This window comes from Typha angustifolia, chromosome 15 (genome assembly GCF_048772165.1).
Source record: "Typha angustifolia cultivar Huaian chromosome 15, ASM4877216v1, whole genome shotgun sequence".
NCBI lineage: Eukaryota > Viridiplantae > Streptophyta > Magnoliopsida > Poales > Typhaceae > Typha > Typha angustifolia.
In genome coordinates this window covers 1,177,728-1,193,728 of record NC_133253.1, presented here as the reverse complement: position 1 = coordinate 1,193,728, position 16,001 = coordinate 1,177,728, and the positions used below count along the sequence as shown (strand labels likewise).

The 16,001-nt window shown below is 37.1% G+C and overlaps 3 protein-coding genes across 3 annotated transcripts; 2 read left to right on the top strand and 1 right to left on the bottom strand.

Moving 5' to 3' along the window:
- Window positions 1-1,917: 1,917 nt before the first annotated feature.
- Window positions 1,918-7,372, top strand: LOC140778472 (developmentally-regulated G-protein 3). Its single transcript, XM_073123199.1, has 10 exons — window positions 1,918-2,050; window positions 2,716-2,769; window positions 3,234-3,407; window positions 3,941-4,012; window positions 4,134-4,193; window positions 5,500-5,609; window positions 6,143-6,442; window positions 6,593-6,784; window positions 6,894-6,945; window positions 7,028-7,372. The coding sequence occupies exons 1-10, from the start codon at window positions 2,009-2,011 to the stop codon at window positions 7,076-7,078; spliced, it is 1,107 nt and encodes a 368-aa protein (XP_072979300.1). The 5' UTR covers window positions 1,918-2,008; the 3' UTR covers window positions 7,079-7,372.
- Window positions 7,373-7,647: 275 nt separating this feature from the next.
- On the bottom strand, window positions 7,648-8,919 carry LOC140778473 (uncharacterized). The gene is made up of 3 exons (XM_073123200.1): window positions 8,764-8,919; window positions 8,422-8,676; window positions 7,648-7,786 (listed from the first exon to the last, which is right to left on the bottom strand). The coding sequence occupies exons 1-3, from the start codon at window positions 8,779-8,781 to the stop codon at window positions 7,739-7,741; spliced, it is 321 nt and encodes a 106-aa protein (XP_072979301.1). The 5' UTR covers window positions 8,782-8,919; the 3' UTR covers window positions 7,648-7,738.
- Window positions 8,920-9,960: 1,041 nt separating this feature from the next.
- Window positions 9,961-15,228, top strand: LOC140778754 (ABC transporter F family member 2-like). Its single transcript, XM_073123608.1, has 9 exons — window positions 9,961-11,033; window positions 11,435-11,776; window positions 12,307-12,447; window positions 12,573-12,752; window positions 13,056-13,211; window positions 13,685-13,786; window positions 13,896-14,024; window positions 14,581-14,685; window positions 14,810-15,228. Exons 1-9 carry the CDS (start codon window positions 10,170-10,172, stop codon window positions 14,903-14,905), a joined length of 2,115 nt encoding a protein of 704 aa, XP_072979709.1. The 5' UTR covers window positions 9,961-10,169; the 3' UTR covers window positions 14,906-15,228.
- Window positions 15,229-16,001: the final 773 nt, after the last annotated feature.

The following is a 16,001-nucleotide window of genomic DNA, read 5'->3' as shown; positions in this document are numbered from 1 at the left end:
TAAGCCAGGTGATGACTGGACGGGTGGATATAAACACGTCAGGCACCACGTTGTGACATGTGTCAATTGCCAGTTGGGCCCACTCGATGCGCTAAAATGTCGCGAGGAGTTTGATCTCCATACGTTGCTCTATTATTGGCTTCAGGAATGCTTTCACACATGTTCCACGCTAGATACTTTTCAGATTGGGTGTTTTTATTAATGATAGCATATAACAGAACCCTTCTTTTAGAATTTACAAAGGTAGGTGCATCAAATGATTAATTTTATAAGTAACAGTAGTGCGGAGTACAATTTATATATTAATGATAGATTAAATTATTTATTAATATTTAATTATATATATTTTTTGACTTTTTTTTAATGAATCTACTGCATAGTAATTTTTGTTTCACTTAGTGAATTAATTGGTATTTTTCTTTTTATATGAATTTAATTTAGTTGAGTCTTTTTTGTTTTTCAAATCGTACAATAACATTGATTGATTCTATCACCCTTTTTCGATCCTAATAAGACAATTTAGTCTACATTAAATTATATTGATTGTAGACGTTCAATCGTTCCACACTTATCAACTATCTTACGTCTTGATTTGGAATTAAGACAGGATATAGTTGGATCGAAGTGATGGGGACCCATGAATTCAATGTGAAAGGAGAAAAATATCTAGGCAGAGTTGAAATATTAAGGTGTTGGTTATATCCCTAAGAGTTTTTGACCACAATGGGCTTCTATTTTGGTTTTCGTAAGTCAATAATAAAACGGTTGAATTGTTTAATAAATTACATAGAAAATAAAATGCTAAATAATTTAGTGTTTTATTAAAATAAAAAAATACTATATATTTTTTTCACATATTATGTTATTGACTTAATTAATTCACAAGCAATCTTAAAAGGGGATTGTGCAATTTGAGAAACTTTGCTAAATGCCGCACCACTTAACTTGATTCACAGGATTCTGACCATCTGTGTAGATGCAATCATGTGAAGCTACTGCTATTTTACATCTAATCCACTATTTTTAACCCCTGCAGGGTGATGATAGCAAATTGTTACGAATCGGTTTAATTCGATCCGAAACGATTCTGGACTAAATTAGGGACATGACTTTCGAATAAATCTACAGATAATCTAACCATTGGATTTTCTTGGATTTTGGTCGCCCTTGAAAGGAGCTCTCCAACAAATCTAAGACCCTAAGATTTGGATGGCTAGATCTTAATATATCGGTCGAACAATGATCGAAGGTTAGATAAATCCTAGCTTGATAGCTCTTCAATAACTAGATAGGTGCTAAATTAATTCCTTAATATGAAAGGAGAAAATTGTTGTAGAAATGGGGGATTAGGAGTAAGAGGAAGCCGACCAAAACTTGGATGGCGAAAGAAAAGAGGTGAAAGAGAGCGCCAATGACTAAAATAAGAAGAGGCTCATCCTATGGACCCAAACAACTAAGTTAAAAATCCTAAAAAATTAACTAAAACAATTTTTCTTATTTTCTCAGATTAATACTTAAGATATTATTTAAATGTTTGTATAATATTATGTGAATATTTTTTCAAAACTACGCAGAGCTGAATTTAACTACTTAAATAAAATCCTAACTTACTAAGGCTCTAGTTAAACCAAATAATAAATAAGATAACTAAACATAATCCATTGAGCCTAATGTCTTTCGAAGTGATCGGATTCGGTCCAAATCACATCACAAATATATATTACCACTGTAAGCTGCAACAAATGAGTGTAAGATTCTTTTTGAGTTTTTATTTGATTGAATCGGATCCAAACTATATCCTGACCCGTTATGAGCTATATAGGACCCAACAAATGGGGGCTCAAAGCCCATTGGACCTATGCCGATACTTATCGGCCGCTTAGTAATAAAGGCCCAAAATATACAGTGACATTTTCGTAATTTTATTCTGCTTATAAGTATCTTATTCCTCTTCGGAAGGGAACCATCGGGAAGGCGGAGGCGGAGGAGCACCAGAGCTCGCGCAACAATGGCGACCGTGATGCAAAAGATCAAAGACATCGAAGATGAGGTATTCTCCACATCTCTTCACTTCGAAACCGAATACTAATCTTGAAACCCTAGTTCCCGTCAAATCTAGCAATTGCTGCGGAAAGAGCTCCTTCCACTTACCGAGCGGATGAAATAATCGCTTTATGCCCTAAATGATCGTTCGATTTTGTAGGGATTCCCTTTGCTTTGGAAATGATCGGTTCTAGCTCGTTTAAGGGCTAATGAACTCTTTATTTTAGATACTTTTTTTTTGTTTGAGTTGATTTTTGTGAAAAGGTTGCAATTTGAGGGAACCAAAATATAGAACGAGAAAAAGGAAATTAAATTTAAAGCTGCGTTGTACGGAATAGAGTTGCATTTGTTTTATCATATCTTTTCATGGAGGAAGGTCATTGAAATATGCGTTTAGGGTTTTGATATTGAGTGGGATTTCGTAGTCTAAGATATTTATTAGGTCGCACTTATGGCATTTTTGGGTAGAATCTTGTGCTACTTTAGAGCTGCTGAGTTGGTTGCTTCTGTGCAAAAACTCACTAACGCGTAAGCTTTTTCGTGATGTTTATTGTATCTTTTTCCAGTTGATAAATCTTTGTAAAAGTTATCATTTATTTAATTTCTTATATGTGGGGGTGATTTTGTAGTTTACGGTTTCTGATGCTTTTTTTTTTCCTTCTCTTTTCACAGATGGCGAGGACACAGAAGAACAAAGCTACCGCCCACCATCTTGGTCTTCTTAAGGTGCCTTTCATTGCCTCTACTCTGATGCAAATGATGCTGACCTTGACCATTAAACTTAACTGATCTTTATTTCAATGAAGCTGTCCTGGTATTTCCTACTTTGACAGAATTGCAAGACTTAAAAAAATTCAAATTAGAAATAAATAGGTATGCATGTTTATGCCGTGCAACAGGAATATAACTTTTCCCTTTGCTTGCTAGTGGGATCTCTCTAAGGTCCTTAGAAGGCCATGAATTAGCGTGAATGAAGATCTGAATGGTGGCAGATATTTGATGTCAGCATCTACTTAGTTTATTTTAGATGACCATAGATGTACTTGTTTTAATCCAGTCATTTTTTCCTTTCGAGTTATTAAGTAAATCAAATTTGAAAAAAAAAAACCGAAAAGAATGGGATTTTCTTTTTAATTTGAATTGATATCTATAATCATATTCCACCTTTGTCCTTGCATCAATTTTGAAAGGCTAAACTTGCAAAGCTACGTCGGGAGCTCTTGGAACCGTCCTCCAAAGGTGGTGGTGGTGCTGGCGAAGGCTTTGATGTTACGAAGAGTGGGGATTCTCGTGTCGGTCTAGTGGGGTTCCCCTCCGTTGGAAAATCGACACTTTTGAACAAGTTAACAGGCACTTTTTCAGAGGTCTGCACTTTCTGTAACTCTTCTGCATTCTATTGATATCACAGGCACTTTTTAGTCTTTTTCATACAAGCATTTCTTCTTAAACATTAATTATTTATTTAATATTGACTATGAATTTTGTACATAACCTTTGACTCTTTTCAGCTTGAATCTTTGATTATGTTGTATGCTCAGTTTTAATATTATTATCACGATGGGCATATTTATTCCAATTACATATCAAGGATGTTGAGAATACGTAATGGAATGATATCTCAGCAAATCAAAGAAAATTGAGATATCCTTTAGCACTTGATCTTGTTGACTTCTCTTGACTAGTAGCTGCTGCAATGTGGAGCTGATAGTTCTTAACTTCTTATTGAAGGACCATTTAAGTTGGTTGAATAAATCTAACTTCAAGAAGCATGTTTTTATATAACCATTGACTTTAGACTGCAAATTCAGTGACAATCTGCCAAATGTACTTGAGAACAAGATTCTTTTTTAAAATCTAATTGATATCCGTAAGATTGTTATTCAATTATGATTGACAGGTTGCGTCTTATGAGTTTACAACCTTGACATGTATTCCCGGGGTGATCGTGTACAGAGGGGCTAAAATTCAGGTAATTCCTGATGCTTTTAGGTTCATTAACTGAGTATTGATTTATATATTTCTCCTTTGATTCTTATGATATTTGAAGATCTTTTTGCTCATTATCTTTGATGTTAATGTCTCCATTTCAGCTGTTGGATTTACCAGGAATTATTGAAGGTGCTAAGGATGGAAAGGGTAGAGGAAGGCAGGTAACAAGACAAATCATGCGCCTACGTTTGCAATTGTAGATTTTGTGGAATTGACATTAATTTATAGGTTATAAAGCTTTTCTGGTGCAAATCATTCAATTTATTATAACAGATAACTGAACAAGTATAGTACGACTACACTTTTAGTTAGTGCACGTATGAAATTTTATGAGTCATTTATATATGAGGGTATGCCATTGGGGAAATAAGTGGTGGCTATTGATTACAATCCCTTTTTTTAATTTTTTTTTTGGAAGATTCCCTCTGTTTCTATAACAACCACACCAGTCCCTTTTCAAGGTTATTCATTCGAATTTTCACCTCTTAAAGTTTTGTCCTTGGGATCTGCAAGTTATCTGTAGAATTTTTATTTTGGGCAACCTTATGTGTGTGGTATTGAATTTAATCAGATAGGATTTTGAATGTAAGAAATCTTATATTAATAGCTTGACAATATGTTTCACAGTTTGACATGTCACGTTTTGTCTAAAATTTTTAAATTGGCCGTGGAAAACAGTAGAGCTATGAAGAAGCTGTTATGCTTTGGTAATTCTTCAATATCTCACTTAGATCCTTATCAGATAGTGAACCATTTTGATGTGAGTATAGTTGTTGCAATTATTTTTCCTCTATCTTGTATCAGTGTGCTTCTTTGTGCAATTTGGATAAGGATACGATAATTGATCCATAGGAAAGTTGCTGTGAAGAATATCAGAAGTCAAGGTTGCCTTTAGAACAATACTATATTAAATGATTGGAATGGATAAGCAATTAAAAATATTATGATATGTGCCCTCTGAATTTTTTGTCGGAGAAAGGCTTTCTTTATCGAGTCTGAGCCTTTGGATTTTATTTAAAACAGTCCTCCTGTCATTGTATTTTATAACTCAGCTACTATGCAAAAGTTGTGGGAGGTTGAGAAGCACAAAATTTAGGCCCTAGAATGCAGTGTCACATGAAGGAAGAGTTTGGTAGAAATATGAGAATATATACATGACTGTTGTTATACTTAAATTATGTCTTTTAGTTGCAAATTTCTTCACAGAAAACTATGTTTTTGTTGAGGCTACCATGGGTTCCACGTGGCAACACATACAAGTGTGTCAAATAAAGTTTAGTTAGGCTATTATGCTTACTCCAAATTTCCTCACTTCCATATTACCTTCCATACTGGTTATGTGGACTCTTTTTTTCGATCATAAATTCATAATAGGACTTGACACTTCTTTGAAGTTTGAACAATTCCCAGTTACCTACTATGCCACTATTTTGATCATTCATTTGCATTAGTTTCTGCTATTTCCAGGTTATCAGCACTGCAAGGACATGCAACTGCATTTTGATTGTTCTTGATGCAATAAAACCGATAACTCACAAACGCATCATCGAAAAGGAGCTTGAGGGATTTGGTATAAGGTAATTTGGTAGATAGATCCTTTTTTCTGCATAGTCTGTTTGGAATATTTCATATATTAACAATGATAATGCATTTTATGGGATCCAAATCTGTTCGATTTACAGCTTTTTAGGATTAGCTGTTATGTCAATTAGTTCAGTGGAGTTTTATCTTTTATCCAGGTCAGGCTTCCTTTGGCCAAGCAAAAATTAGTAAATGAATTTCACATTCCATTTGCACCTGTTCTGTTATGTTGAATGAGAAGGCAAGGGCAACTCATTGCTTTGTCATATTGAGATGTTTTATGAATTGAGAATCTTGAATACAAACTAAAGTAACATGCAATATTCTTGCATTTGGTACTTTCTAGTCCATATCCTATTCTAAAGTTCTAGCTGCAGTTGTCATTTGTATTTTTGAAGTCGACACTTTGTACTTGGTAGAGTCTTATATTTTATCAACTTATTTCTTCTATGAAATGTTTGTTTCTATAAAAATACTATTAACTATTTTTACCAAGGATTTTAAACTTTGTCTCTTTGGAAAACTGCAGGTTAAATAAGGAACCCCCTAACTTAAGCTTTAGAAAAAAGGACAAGGGTGGCATCAACTTCACATCAACAGTGACAAACACACACTTAGACCTTGAAACAGTGAAGGCGATTTGCAGTGAATATCGGATACATAATGCTGATATCTCTCTTCGATATGATGCGACTGCTGATGACCTCATAGATGTTATTGAGGGTAGTAGAATCTATATCCCGTGCATCTATGTTGTGAACAAAATTGATCAAATAACACTTGAAGAGTTGGAAATCCTTGACAAGCTTCCTCACTACTGTCCAGTCAGGTAATATTTTGGCATCACTAGTCCTGCATTGGCGTCAGAACCTTAAAACTGGACTCTTGAATGCTATGAAACTTTCTTTCCCCGTCATCAATAGAGAGACAAGTAACAATTATTGGAAAATGAAATGTTTTATGTTGTTTATAATTGTAGTGCTCACCTTGAATGGAATCTTGATGGGCTACTGGAAAAAATATGGCAATATTTGAATTTGACTCGTATATACACAAAACCAAAGGGGATGAACCCAGATTATGAGGACCCTGTAATCCTGTCATCCAAGAAGAAGACTGTTGAAGACTTCTGCAACAGAATCCACAAGGACATGTTGAAACAATTCAAATAGTGAGTACCTTCTTGTAACAAATCTATTTGGTTAAATTTGTATCCGATTGTCTGAGTAATTAAATCATACCCCACTAACTTTTTGCTGAATGCTGATTGATATGTTTAGTGCGCTAGTTTGGGGTTCAAGTGTGAAGCATAAGCCGCAGAGAGTTGGCAAAGTATGTTTCTATCTAATATATTTTTTTTCGACTGAATCTGTGGTTCCTTGTGCTCAATGCAATTTTTGTGATTTTTTTACAGGAACATGAGCTTGAAGATGAAGACGTAGTTCAGATTATAAAGAAGATTTAGTCAGAGTTGCTAGACGTGCTAAAACTTTCCTGAGTTTTGTCTCAACTTGTGGGTTGAGTAGTGGAGCACAGAGAAAATGAGTGATTTCTGAGTTGGTTTGCAAGTAGAAATTTTGCACTTAAACTTTGTACTGGCCTTATATTTCTGGCTCACGTCAACATCTGCTTGTCTTTGTATAAACTCTGGCTTTCGCTAGATAAGGCCATAGTTCTTGTATAATTTATAGAGGCAACTCTGAGCTATGTACTTGTATTTTTCTTCCATTAAAAGCGACTGCCACTATTTTTCCTTTTCTGTTGGAGGGTAGATTTATTGATTCAAGAACCGTGACTCTTCATTGCTGCCCCTCTCATTCCCAACTTTAAAATGTAATGCCCATATAAGTTATATTTGATGCATCTCACTCTGAAATAAAGTTTACACCTGGGGAATGTTAAGCTGCATAACTACACTGACTTTCCATAATAACCAGATGTGCTCCACCATGAGAGAACTGGGCCCACACGTTTCAGAACAAAAAGTGGCACACAACAACAACCATAAGAACCAATAAATAACGCAGAAATAAGTGTACACAAATTCCTCCTCATTACTAATCGTCCAAAGTACAGGAAGACCAAAACAATTCCTACAAGAGTTTTATGATGAATTTCTCACCCCTTACGCTCCTATACAACATTGGAAGTAGCTCATAAATTTCTTCCTTCCCTGCATCAACCAAACAGAGACCCACAATAAAGCGTCAGCGTCAGCATTCCAAATATTAACTTTACTTCTATACAATGTCTGCTACTCCCTTTTCCTTATGGAGCCAACCAATTTAATATTTGATCTCCAACTGTTTAGAATAAGACAACTACAAGTAAGTAAATATAAAAGAATATGACGACATCCGATGGATCAGATACCACCTCCTTAGAATCTACCAGCTACGTCTAAGTCTAATTAATTAGCTTAATTTATATGGAAACGAATAGAGACTAACATGCATCATTATGTCGCATTCCAGCTAAGCAACAGTTTGGCTCCATTAGGCTGTCAAACTGGTTCTGGGTCTCAGTCCTGTTCTTTCTCTGCGGACATAGTATACGACAAGCGCAGTGATATCTGCCAACCCAGGCCACCACCACTTGGGAAACGCGTCTATTGGATAACACTTTTCCGAAGTTGTGACTATTTTTCTTTCTAATTTCAATGAGTTTCCTTTGATCTCTCATCAATGTCGTGAAAAATTAGAGAGTAGAATGATTTTGGTGGAAGCTACATGAGTTAATTCCTTTTCTTTTTCCGACCAACAAAATCAAGAAGAGAAACTACCAAATAGACCAAAAGGGGGAACTCACTGTGGGCGAGTGGTCGCGATGGAGCGGATGGCGGTGATCGGCCGCATCGCCAGAGCTCCGGTGATCCACTTGGCCGCGGTCCCCGCCGTTCCGGTTCACGAGCTCGTCCTCGTTCCCGATGCTCGCCCGGTTGGTGAGCTCCATCTTGCTCTGCTTCTTCTTCTCACGAATCTTGGAGAAATCCATCGAGTAATCCGGCACCCCGTTCTTCATGTCCCAGTCCCCGAACGCCGGCACCGACATCCACCCCTTCCCCTGTACGAATCCATCACCCCCGTCCATGTAAACCGCAATAAAAGAAATACAAAAAGAAGAAGAAGGAAAACTATTTTTAAGCCCTACCTCTTTGTTGTTCTCCATGGCTTCCTTCTCTCAAAGACCTTCTCTCCTCCTCCTCCTCCTCGGCTATGATTTCGTGTACTTATACTCGGAGGTATTTAGTACTTGTAATAAATCTCACTTTCTAGGAAGTGGAGAGGAGGTGATAATTGCGTTAGGATTTAGATTAGGTGAGGTGCATTAATTAGTAAATTAATTTACATACATGGACAGCTGTACGTGAGTAGCTTCTTATTGGACCCAAACCGCGGCTTGGCAATCGTGCCAGCCCAGTAAAGTGGGCTGTGGCTACTGGGTAGTAACTCGGGGTGGGGAGCACCTTCCTTTTTGCCCCAGCTTTACATCACTTGCCTCACATTAAATCTTTCAAGAAGATATTTAGTGTACTTTTTACTGTCCATAATTTAGATTTATCATGACTCGTTTGAACTCTTATAAGCATTAATCCCTAGTAATTGCGTGAAATATTCAACCTGACGTCCTTATCCATGAAGACTAAGTACGCGACGAAGATTCTTTCTTCCTCTAGAATTAAATTTCTACGTATGTACCATAATATTCCCAATGTTTATTTTATTATACTTTTTCGTGGTAGGTATATAGGCCGAAAGGTGCTTAAAAACAAAAGGCAGAGAATATTTCTCCCGTCTTTTTTATTCTATCTTAATCTGTGGTGCTTCTCGTCTCGAGTGATTTAATTTGAAAATCCAACCTCGATCCGATCCGATCCGCACTGGAGTTGGGTATAGATAGCGTTATCAGATCCGAAATGGCACCGCTTATGATCCGAAGGTTCCGAACCCACAAACTGGTCTAGTGGTCTTGGATTTGTGGATGGAGAAAGCCCACGGAGATTTGTCGAAGATTACACGTGGGAGATGTCTAGTGGTCCACAATCATCACACGACTCTTTGGGCGCCACAAGCCCTCAGGTTCGCTATCCAGTATCCACGTTATCTTTCCCTTCCTAAGCGGCCCTCATTTTGTCCCCTTTTAGAAATAACCAGAAAATACAAATACCATTTTGATCCGTCCTATTACTGAGAATAACCAAAATGCCATCGTTAAATCTATTACGATTAGGAAGGTTGTCTTGTAAATAGTTCGGGATGCAGGGGGGATAATCCGATTAATTACATTTTAAGGAAACACATATTTTCTCATTTTAATTCTATAAATAGTAAAGCCTGTCTAAAGTTTCCGCCCTCGCGTTGGGAGTTGCTGCGTGGCCTCTCCCTCGTTCTCTACTGAGAGCTCGCGGCCAACTTCATTCCTCGCAAATCGCTACTCTTTTATCTCTTCGAAACCCTAGCCCTCCGATCCATTTTATACACCATTCGATCACTGGAAATTTCTCAAATATTATTGATTTCTTTTGCACGATTCTCCACTCCGGTCACCAATCGGCGATGGATCTCTCCAACAAACTCCAAAGTATGAACCTTCGGTCGGGATTTCTCTCCGGGTCATCTCTTCGTCCGCAATTCCATTCCTTCTCGGTCTCTCTACCGCATGGCCGTCGAGTTCGTGCTTATTTAGGTAAAAAGACGAACTTTCCCTTATCCAGTGGTAGAAACTATCGGGTTTCGGCGAGGGTTGCGGTCGAAGCGGCTGAAGCGGAGACGGAGGCTGCTGCGGACATCGAATCCCTCTTCTCGAAGAGCTCGGCAGATGAATCGTCGAAGAAGCCGGGGAAGAAGAAGTCGAACACCGGCGCTTCCAGCGTTTCTTCGGGAATTAGGTTAGAAAACATTAGTAAAAGTTTCAAAGGTGTGACCTTGCTGAAGGACGTGAGCTGGGCTGTGAAGAAAGGTGAGAAGGTCGGGTTAGTAGGAGTTAATGGTGCAGGGAAGACCACCCAATTAAGAATAATTGCCGGACTGGAAGAACCTGATTCAGGGAACGTGGTGAAAGCGAAGGAGAATATGAAGATCTCGTTTTTGAGCCAGGAATTCGAGGTTTGCCCGAGCAGGACAGTGAAAGAGGAGTTCTTGAGTGCGTTCAAGGAGGAAATGGAAATCGCAGAAAGGTTGGAGAAGGTGCAAAAGGCCCTGGAAAGCTCGGTGGAGGATTTAGAGCTCATGGGAAGGTTGCTAGATGAGCTTGACTTGCTCCAAAGACGGGCACAGGATGTGGATCTTGATGTGGTGGATGTGAAGATTAGTAAGTTGATGCCAGAGCTCGGGTTCTCACTGGAGGACTCTGATAGGTTAGTGGCATCTTTCAGCAGTGGGTGGCAGATGAGGATGTCTCTTGGGAAAATTCTACTTCAGGTATATTATAGTTTCTTTTGGAGTTCTATTGGATTCAAGATGGATGGAAATAGATCTAATTTACTACTTCTTAAGTGTCGGACTGTAAGAGCGCATTTATTTGTGTATCATGCGATTGACAATTGCAAGTACACGAATACAGCTTACTGTTTATTTTATTCTATATATGCACAAAGGGAAGGTCTTATAAGGTGGAGAAGGTTGCATATAAGATCAAGTAAAATAAGTTGATCATGCTACTGAACAATTGCCCTATCATATATACTTATCAGCAATTTCATTCTCATTAATATTTTGGAACTGGAAGATTCAATTTCTTAAAGCTCTACTATTGTCCTATCCTTTATATCTATCCTCCACCTTACAGAAACTGATACAATGAAACTATGGTACTTTTGCAGGATCCTGATTTGCTGCTTCTTGATGAACCAACAAATCATCTTGATTTGGATACGATTGAGTGGCTAGAAGGCTATCTTAATAAGCAAGATGTCCCAATGGTCATTATATCTCATGACAGAGCATTTCTTGATCAACTTTGCACCAAAATTGTAGAAACAGATATGGGAGTATCCAGGACATTTATGGGGAACTATTCTCAGTATGTGCTTGGAAAAGCAGAATGGGTAGAAGCCCAATATGCTGCATGGGAAAAGCAACAGAAGGAGATTGAACACACAAAGGATCTAATAAACAGATTGGGTGCTGGAGTGAATTCTGGCCGTGCCTCTAGTGAGGAAAAGGTAAATCTGATGATTGTATTTTTGAAACCAGAAAGATTCGGTCCTTGCTACAATAGCTGTTCTACCATGAGCAGTTATTTTGTCAATATTAGCTCACCACCTTATTGTTCTAACACAAGCAGGAAATTGCCTTTCAACATGCATATCTTAAGTATAGTAGTTTGTTAAATGTATTTGATTTTAAATGTGAGAACGCTCATAAGTTCTCATGAACATGTTTCTTTATTTTTGTTTGGTTTGGACTTTGGACCCATTAAACTAGAGGTGTCTATAATCTTTATAACAAATAGTTCTCAAGGTTAATATAGTCGATCATGATTGGGTAGCATATTATCAGCTTCAGGATTGTGCTTCATAGCCTCTGTTAATCATAGATAGGCGATGGTGGTATAAGTGTATATAACGTTATCGCATTAGTTGGATTTAAAGTCTGTAAGGCAATATGATACCTGTAAATTGTTATTCTAAACTGAGTTCATCATCACTAAGATTTCTATTGGTTTTAATTACTATCTTATTTCAAATTTCAGAAATTGGAGAAACTTCAGGAAGAAGGACAAGTTGAAAAACCATTCCAAAGGAAACAATTAAAGATCAGATTTCCTGAGCGTGGAAGAAGTGGGAGAACTGTATTAATGTTGAAGAATCTTGAATTTGGATATGGAGATGAGGTCAGTATATCTTTTTATTTGATGAATGTACGTTTTCTTATATATGATTCTTATAAAAAGGGCACATGTTGGTTGCTTCTCAAGAGAATTTATTTTTAATCCATGTCTTTGTAATATGTTGCCAGGTCTTGTTTAAGAAAACAAATCTTCTCGTTGAGAGAGGTGAGAAGATAGCCATTATTGGTCCAAATGGATGTGGAAAAAGTACATTGCTTAAACTTATTATGGGTTTGGAGAAGCCACGGGGAGGTGAAGTGTCTCTTGGGGAGCATAATGTTTTGCCAAACTATTTTGAGCAGAACCAGGTATAGTAACTTTTCTTCTGTCCAATCTTTGTGTTTTGCAATGATATTTCACTTATTTTAAAGCTGCATGCAGCTCATTGTCTCTAGCTATTGTGATGTTTTCTATTATCTTGTGAACCTGCACTAAGCAGAAGAATGAACATTTCTGTTTAAAATAGTTCTTTGCCCTTTCAATTCCATATAGTTGAATACAGTCAGATCCTTTTGTTGTTTGTTTGTTACAATTTGAACTGTAATATAACATTGCCCCAAATGTTTTCAAATTTTAAGAAGATATGAACTGATTACTGCAATTCGTTGCAGGCAGAGGCACTTGATTTGGAGAAAACTGTGCTAGAGACAGTTGAAGAAGCTGCGGAGGACTGGAGAATTGATGATATTAAAGGTCTTCTTGGTCGCTGCAACTTCAAGGCTGATATGCTAGATAGAAAAGTTTCACTTTTAAGTGGGGGAGAGAAGGTAAGAAATTAGTGCTGGAGAGCATTCTGTATTCTGATCGTACTCTGCTTTGCTCATGTATTTATTGGTCTGAATAGATAATATCAATAGCTGTCTTCTGTCAGCTACTTTGATAATTCTAGTTGATTCGATGACCTACGAGATTCTACTTTGGCGTCTATGAGTAAGGCAAGTTTTGAATTGAAAAATAGAAATTGGAGTCTATGGGTCTGCCATAGTTGTTATTCATCTACTTTGGTGGACTTTTTGTCCTTATTAGGTAACCTAAATGGCATGCTAGTTAACCTAAATAACATAGTATGTAGTTAAATAGATGTTCCTCCTCATTTGCTCAGGTTGATTATAGTATTAGATTTAAATAATCGATGAATTGATTACACAAACCACTGTAGTGAGTGCATTTCCTACATCCTAGTTTGTGTGTAGATTTGTCATAGATGACATTGTAACTCGAGCTAATATTTCTTCTGCAGGCACGACTTGCTTTTTGCAAGTTCATGGTGAAGCCATCTACTTTGTTGGTCTTGGATGAACCAACCAACCATTTGGATATTCCATCAAAAGAGATGCTCGAGGTAAGATCCCACTTCTATCTGTCAATTGTCAACTATCATGTCCTTATATTTTTTTATTGTTAACACAAGCTGAAATTTGTGTTATTGAAAATTTTGTCATGTTCAACAGGAGGCTATAGCAGAGTACAAGGGGGCTGTTGTTACTATTTCCCATGACCGTTATTTCATTAAGCAAATTGTTAATAGAGTGGTGGAGGTGAAAGAGAAAACCTTACAAGACTATGCAGGAGATTACAATGTAAGCTTCTCCATTTGGCTGATGTTCTACTGGCAAATATAATTATGTGAATCATGGTTTAAAGTTTGGATTTAAAAGGTTCTAGACTTTCTCAGTCATATCTATCAGATGAAATGTCCGACAAGTGGACCTTTCCTTGAAGTAGAAAAGGGAAAAAAAATTGGCATTCACTTTTGATAATTAATTACTCGGTAGTGTAGCTTGGATACACAATGTTTTCATTAAATTGATTCTTTATGGTTCTTTACATCTATGATTGTGCTCCATCTACAAATGATATTCTGCAACATGATTTTAAGCAACAAAATTATTACTAGATCTGATGACCAGTGGTTGATAACATTAAACCGTATTGAATTGACTACAACATACAAATTCCAGTAGCTGGATTCCAGGTTTTCGTGGTTCATTTTAAGCATAGGCATTTTATTACGGTTTTATTTCCTTTCAAGATGCATCTAACATCCGTATATAGCATTTTGTGCTTCAGCCAACATCTACATTTATTAATTGAAGTTACTGTCCAAAATTAAAGGGTTCTTGATTATCTTAACAGTATTATCTGGAAAAGAATCTTGAGGCCAGAGAAAGAGAGCTGGAGCGCGAGGCCGAGCTCGAGGAGAAAGCCCCCAAAGTGAAGGCAAAATCTAAGATGTCGAAGGTGATTTAATACCACATTGTTGTACACTCAAGCCAACTGAGATAGCAGTTCTTGATTTGCTGTCTGGCTTTCATTTTGATTTTCCTTTTCCCGTTCTGGGTCTCTGACTTTGACTACTACACAGGAGGAGAGAGAAGCCAGAAAGAAACAGAAAATGATGGCTTTCCAACAAGCGAAGGCAAAATCAAAGGGATTGAAGAACGCAAAAAGGTGGAAGTAATACCGACAAAGGGTTGAAGATCAGCAGTGCAAAGGACTTTGAATCTGTACATAATACAGGCAACCTCAAATAAAAGCAGAAACTTATTTTGGACAACAGAAGACATTTTTTCCTGGTTGACCTCACCTACGCTTTGCTTTGCGGATAGCTTCCATCATTATCGCTTTATGAAATCCACCTGGAAGTGGATTTCGCCTGTAAATGCTATTCAGCAAATGCTTTCCAAGCAGGAAAAATCTGTTGTTAGCCAAGCATAACATGTCAGATCTGATTTGTATATTCTTCTATTTTATGACAAGATTAATTTACTTTTCGAGTCGGAATATTTGAGTACTTGATATTAAATACCCATTAAGTTGCGTAAGCAATATTTTAGTTGCTCAGCCTGGTTTCTTTCTTGTAGTAAATGACTTGTTATTTTCTTTCGTAGAGATGCGACACCTCACAACTACCATTTGAATAAATCTAATGCAGATGCAGATGCAGATGCAGAGCATGATGCTGGCTCCAATTTTATGTATATAGTAGTGCAAGTTGAAACTGGAATCTTCAAACCGAGGTGGTTTGGATCCAAACTTTGGTTCAACTTTTCTGGGGGTGATAGTGCACAGAATCAAATTCGTCATCTTCTTGCTCTTCTTTCTTATGCTTCCCTTTCACTCGTGTGTTATCTTTTATGTATGGATTTGGAAATGAAACATATTTGCACTTGAAAGAGCTCTCCTTGGCAGCTCAAGAACAATGCTGGCAACGTCAATAACACAGTAATCTATCAATCGTCAATTGTTTTATAATCATTTCCTTCATACAATTATATACCATATCAACATGCTACGAAATTCACAAAGTCAATGGGAGGACAATGGCTTATGACCAATTCGAAAGGTTAGGGAAACAGAAGTTTCCACCTTCCATCATAAGCATGTATAGAAGTATTTGACTCTAATAACAATCCAAACTAAAACTCCATGTAAACGATTTAAAAAGCAAAAAGATTGACACGAAGATCATGCATTCTATGTTACTTTTACCACTATCTTTCTCGTAAGCAAGAACATTATCTACCTGTTATGAAATAGCTTCTTTCCTTTTCCCA

Coding starts and splice junctions, on each gene's coding strand:
- LOC140778472 (XM_073123199.1), top strand. CDS start 2,009: ATGGCGACCGTGATGCAAAAGATCAAAGACATCGAAGATGAG. Junction 2,770..3,233: donor ACCATCTTGGTCTTCTTAAG/GTGCCTTTCATT, acceptor CAATTTTGAAAG/GCTAAACTTGCAAAGCTACG. Junction 4,194..5,499: donor GAAAGGGTAGAGGAAGGCAG/GTAACAAGACAA, acceptor TGCTATTTCCAG/GTTATCAGCACTGCAAGGAC.
- LOC140778473 (XM_073123200.1), bottom strand. Junction 7,787..8,421: donor ATCGCGACCACTCGCCCACA/GTGAGTTCCCCC, acceptor TGGTTGATGCAG/GGAAGGAAGAAATTTATGAG.
- LOC140778754 (XM_073123608.1), top strand. CDS start 10,170: ATGGATCTCTCCAACAAACTCCAAAGTATGAACCTTCGGTCGGGATTT. Junction 11,034..11,434: donor TTGGGAAAATTCTACTTCAG/GTATATTATAGT, acceptor GTACTTTTGCAG/GATCCTGATTTGCTGCTTCT. Junction 11,777..12,306: donor GTGCCTCTAGTGAGGAAAAG/GTAAATCTGATG, acceptor TTCAAATTTCAG/AAATTGGAGAAACTTCAGGA.